Genomic DNA, 6000 nt, shown 5'->3' with positions numbered 1-6000 from the left:
GACTTGAGTTATCCCGGTGACCGTCTTTGAACCGGCGCGCGCGCTGAGTCGGCTGCCCTATTTCCAGCGTCTACCTGCGCCCAGAGCCCCTCCTCCTCTCTCCCTCCTCGCTCCCTCCTCGCTCCCTCCTCTCTCCCTCCTCGCTCCCTCCTCTCTCCCTCCTCGCTCCCTCCTCTTCCTCTCCCTCCTCCTCCTCCTCCTCCTCCTCCTCACCCAGCTCGGAGTTTGTGTTGTGCACTCGTTGCAGTAGGAGGCGCGCGGATGACGTGTCCCCAGACTCCTTTCCGTTTGTTTTAATGACTTATCCCGGGTTTATTTTTATTTTTTATTTTGTCCCCTTTTGCAGAGCTTCGCGCAGAATCACGCTGGAGCTCGGGAGACACGGCCCGGACATGATGTGAGCTCGTCCGCCGCTCGTCGCCACCGGAGCCGTCGCCGTCGCCGCCGCCGCCGCCGCCGCCGCCGTGCTTCGTCCTGTCAGAGGCGCGCGGGGCTCACGGTGAGAACACGCAGTCGGCTACACTTGTGTCCGGTGCGTGCGTCAAACTGAGAGGAAACAATGTCCCGTGAAGCTCGTGGGGACTAGACGGGGGACGTTACACTGCGATTTATCCACTTTCATTTTGTATTTTTTTTTGGTGCTTTTTCGCCGCGGCTCTGTTTTTTTTTTTTTTTCCTGTCCTTCTGGATTATCGCTGCCCAGCAACACCGCCACCTGACAACTCTGGATGTCGTAATTATAAGGCAAGGTAAGACCAGGGCAGGACGCGACGTTGCTGCCCGTCACCTCCGCGACAAGTGCACCCCGCCGGGACCCGCGCGCCTCGCTCATTATCGCGGCGGAACTTTCACGCGGGACCGTTAAGTCTCTCGTGCGTATAAGTTGACGTCCTTGTGCCTGCGCCGCGTGCGTGGATGAATCAAAGTTGGGACTGTTCAGTTTCACCTCGTTATCTCGGGGTCTGTGCACGCGCGTGGCAATAAGATGCAATATGAGCTGCAATAAAGGCTGTGACAAAAGCGCACAGGGCATTCGCCTTCTTCTCCTTCTCCTTCTTCTTCTTCTTCTTCTTCTTCTTCTTCTTCTTCTTCTTCTTCTGGCGCAAGTCGAGGTTTATGTCTGCGCCAGTCCGAGAGGTCAGTTTGCATCTGCTTCACGTACTCTGTGACATGGAGGGAAGTGCACATTAGTTCTGAGCTGCTGGAGGATGGATTGTGGAGTGCGTGCTTAGACTAGAGTTAAACACATGTGTCCCGTGGAGTTCCCGTGGCACTTGCTAAAACGCGCACCCAGACTCGTGTCTCGTGTCGCAGTCTTAAATTAAAAGACACTGAAAGAGTTTTGCGAGTGACATTTGGGCTCTAACTTGTGTCGCAGCTCTTTGCTGCTGCAGGAGCTGGAACTATTGAATGACAGCTGCCGGGCCAATCCGTGACAGGCCACAGGAGGTTGGTGGAACTCGGGTGTCCGTTGGCCAATGGGCGCACAGGGGAGGCGGGGCTGAGGCGCTCGCGGCCCACACAGCGTCACTGACACGAGTTAACCCGTTCCCACCAGTGCCCCTCGTGTGTGTTTGCGTGCCCCCCCCATGGTCCAGTTATAAAAGGCAAACAGAAAGAAAAGCTCAGGTTTAGGTCGTGAGAATGTGACTTTTCAGAGTTATAAGATCTTTACTTTAGCATTAAGTCTTCAGTCAAGACTACGAGGCTTTTTTATTGACCCTTGGCACATATATTATACACTACATTAATTAGACCATTTAAAATCTTTATCTATACGGTTTTAAAATATAAATCTACAATATATGTAGATATAATATATATGTTTTAATATAAATTATATATATATCAAATGTAAACCAGTTCTAATTGTTGTTGTTTGTTTCTTTCAGGTAGTCTGAACCAGTGATGGAGACCAAACGATACCAAAGTTACTTCGATGGGAATGACACAGAGAACAAATGGCCTCAGGCCCCTAGTTCCACAGAACTCTGCTGCAGCTCAGAGGACTCAGGTCTGACCGGTGGAGACATTCTGATGGACATTGTTAATGTCAGCTGCCCCACTGGAAGTCCAGCTACCGACAGTAAAGACAACAACAACACAAAGAAGCAGGAGCAGCCAATGCGTCGCCTCAGCCAGAACCAGCCATTTGTTCACCCACACTTCAACAACTCTCTTCATGGTCATAAGCAGGAAATGGACTCCAAGGAGCTTTCCAAAACCGTTGCTGAGTCTATGGGCCTCTACATGAATGCTGCCAGGGAGGCAGACTTTGCTTTTAGCCAGCACGGGGGCAGTACCAGCCCTGGGAAAATGTTCCCAGTGTGTGGGCGTTCTCTAGAGGAGAAGCAGAGTGGATCCACAAAAAAACGTAAGTTTGGATTCCAGCCGCCCTGTTCCACCCACACTGTGGGGTCCGGGACCACTGTGAGCTCTGGCCCTATGCTGGGCTCCTCTGTGTCCTGCAGCCCTCAGACCTCCAGCTCCATGTCCAGCCCTGGGGGCAGTAACAACATGGTGTCCTCCACCACCAGTCCACCTGTGTGCTTTGGACCTCCATGTTCAGCGGTGAGCAGTCCGGCTAGCCAGACGTCTCACATCAAGCGCAGGAACTCAGCCACATGTAGCCCAGTGGAGTCGAGCACTGTGGGCTCCCCGCCGCTCACCAGCCCCATGAACATCATGAGGTCTCCCATCTCCAGCCCTCAGAGCATGAGCAGTGCCTGCAGCACCTCCTGTAACATGAGGTCCTCCGTTTCCAGTCCCACCAGCACCGCCAACTGCAGCACCCTGCAGCAGTCTATGTCCAGTCCGTCCACAGGGGGCATGCCTGTGAGCAGCCCCCACGGGCCGCCCTCCGGAGGGTTTCCTGAGGCCAGTCCTGTGGGTGCTCTGGGACTAGTGCAAAATGACACCAACAGCCCAGATCCAGCCACTCTCACTCAGGACGTGGACTTTAAGAACTTTGAGTTTCCCAAAGTGGAGATGGTGGACGGGGAAGTTTTTAATGTGGGGCTGGACCAGATGGGTATGGTTAAATACATCAAGAACGAGCCCGGGACTGACTTCAGGAGCATGTGTCTAGGAGGCTCGAAGTGTAATGCAAGCAGCACACCCTTCATCACCCAGATTAAAACCGAGCCAAACAAAGACGAGGACTGTATGAATCAGCAGCCTTACGAACAGTCACAATCCATGGGTCTCTTCCCTGCATCTGAGACCACCTATTTGTCTCTGCGGAATAACATCGACGAGTACAGCCTCTCTGGAATCCTAGGACCCCCTGTCTCCTCTGTGAATGGAAACTATGAGTCTGATGTGTTCTCCAGCCACGTCCTGTCTAAAGGGGTTAAGCAGGAGGCCAATGATGGCAGCTATTACCAAGAGAATAACAGCATGCCCACATCGGCCATTGTTGGCGTTAATTCCGGCGGACACTCATTCCATTACCAAATTGGAGCACAGGGAACAATGTCCTTCACACGGCACGATGTGAGGGACCAGTCCAACCCCTTGTTGAATCTAATTTCTCCAGTATCGGCATTAATAGAGTCGTGGAAAACTCGGCCGAGCATGTCGCAGGGGTCGCTGTCGGGCAGAGGCGATGGATACCCGGGCCAGAACTGCATCACGGACGCCATGTCAAGGTAACAGTCTATTATGGACAGCGTTTACGTTAAAAAGCGGCTTCTGATGCGCTCGATTTGTCACAGTTCATGGCGTTTTGGAGACGTTGACTCACTGACCCACAGCAAACCCGAATAAAACAATTAAAGAATTAAGCATACAACGATGGGAATCTCTAATATTATTGTTGTACTGGCGCTGACCCCGATTCTGTTCACGAAATAGAGGACGATATTCTTGATGCGCCTTTTAGAGTTTGTTTTGCTGGCGATTGGAACAGAGTTCGGCGGTTTGCTTTCTACAACTTTCAATGCTCAGGAGATTTTGTGTGTTTGCTTTGAGAGGTGCAGAATAATAGCAGGAGCTGGGCTTGGGAAAGGCAGCGGGAGCTCAGACGAGGAATCTAAAGAACGGGAATGGAGCAGGCTGTTGTTTTAAAGATATACCTCGCTTGAACTGCAGGTTCATCTCGAAAAGTCGGTTGTGGAAATGTATGTTTATAGTAATGTTTATGTCACAAAAGAAGAAGAAGTATAAGAGTGATGATGGTTTAAATGTTCATGTGCCAATATGAAACCGAAATATGTTGGTTACATACATTTTATTTACACAGTCCATGAGTAAAATGTTCTAAACTTATTGTAACATAAAATGAGCATGGCATCCACAGTTACATTTCTTGTTTCATCATAAATAAAAGAGATTCTAGTACATTACAAATGAACGTTGCTTTAAAAATGACAAATTACAGTGTTTGTTGATTGCTGAAACCTACAAAATCTTCAAGAAAATGAGAAACTCTTAAAAAATGCTTAGTTGGTCTGGCAGCGTAACTTTGACACAGTTGTTGTCCGGCCAACATATTCTCAGCTGCCCAGTTGCACTCGAAGCAAATCAGCCTAAATAAGATGAATGCAGTATTAAGCACATTTATTTCACGGTAAAGCGTGTTGTTGTAAATCAGAAATACACTGCAAATAACTCTGATAAGATTATTGCTTTTGGAAACAGTAGTTCTGTTTTTACAGACGCGGTTTTACGAGCTGCTATAGGACACGCTAAACAAAGCCATAAATGACTTCCTGTCTGTTTAAATGGCACAGATAAGAGTTGGCCGAGCGAGAGGGGGGAAAATGATGCTCTGCTACTGTGGGCTGTGACGTCACCATGACAACGCAAGGGTCAATGCAAGGACTGACGCTGTCCAGAATCACAGGATGCAAGTTTATTGGATGAAAAGTTTAGATTATTAAGTTTGAAAAAAGTGCTCTTATTGGATTTTAGTGATTGTTACGTTGTGCTGGTCGTTGACTTATCTATTGCACGAGTGGTTATGGTTTTTGCTTTTTAGGCCAGTGACATTCCCCTACAATGAAACTAATAACAGCAGTGCATGTTGGAAGATTTGGTTTGTTTTTGAATGATATGGTATTATCGTGTTATTAACCTGAATATTGTGAATATTGTGGAGAGACTCACAAAATGTAAGAAATGGAACGTTTTCATTAAAACTACTCTTTAGTAAGGCATTTTATTCACTTTGATGAGTTTATTAGTGCTTTTAACAATAACAAAACACTGAGACTTGGCGTCACAGTGCAGCTAACAGACATTAGCATGCTAACAGCGCACTTCCTGCTTTTGATTCTAGTGTATCTGTACTTAGGTAAAACAAATTACCTGAAAAAAACAAATCAAGCACAGCCCTCTTTAAATACTGCAATATATACGTCTGACCCAATCATTTCATGTCTTAATATATAAAAATCTAAATGAATACTTTGCAGAGACAAAACCAAGACAAAATCAAGGCAAATTTACGGTGAATAAGAAAAATCATGAATAAACTCATCCTTTTTCAATTGTTTTTATTTCAAACCTCGGCATTATTGAGATACATTTAGCCTACTGCAATATTGATCATTGCGTCCGCCAATATTGCAGTGGTGATATGTGTACGATATATAGTGCAGCCCTACTCTTTAGTGTCAGATATTAACGCAACAATACCACAGGGTCGCACATTGCACTTTTGCCTGACCAGGTTCCTCTCGATGGCGATGATCTTAGCTGCTAGCTATCCTCCCGCGCGTCTCCTTCCTTCACCGCACGATATTATTTCGGGGCCGGTCCAGGCGGCAGGTCTGGCGGTGAGCGTGCGTCGTAACGAGGCCCGCGGCTTAAAGCAGCCCGATGCGGCGCGTTACCTTGGAGGCGACCCACATGGCAGCAGCCAAAGTGATGTTGACGGGATCACTGCCACCTTGGTCCTAATGAGATCCAGCTTAGCCCTAATGTCAGACGGGATGACAGTAAGAGGTGGGCCCCGTGGCAGCAGGCCAGGCAGCTGAAAACAGTCTGCTCCAACAC

The 6000-nt window shown here is 48.3% G+C and overlaps 1 protein-coding gene across 1 annotated transcript in view; it reads left to right on the top strand.

Moving 5' to 3' along the window:
• Positions 1–677: 677 nt before the first annotated feature.
• The window catches only part of nr3c2 (nuclear receptor subfamily 3, group C, member 2), a 140501-nt gene continuing 135178 nt past the window's right edge, over positions 678–6000 (top strand). The window contains exons 1-2 of the mRNA XM_072462326.1: positions 678–749; positions 1893–3650. Coding sequence (XP_072318427.1) covers positions 1909–3650 — 1742 coding nt within the window. The 5' untranslated portion in view covers positions 678–749; positions 1893–1908. The remainder of the gene's footprint in view (positions 750–1892; positions 3651–6000) is intronic.

This window comes from Eucyclogobius newberryi, unplaced genomic scaffold (genome assembly GCF_026437365.1).
Source record: "Eucyclogobius newberryi isolate DKJ021-1_F unplaced genomic scaffold, fEucNew1.0.hap1 SCAF_4, whole genome shotgun sequence".
NCBI lineage: Eukaryota > Metazoa > Chordata > Actinopteri > Gobiiformes > Gobiidae > Eucyclogobius > Eucyclogobius newberryi.
This window is presented reverse-complemented; position numbering and strand designations above follow the sequence as displayed.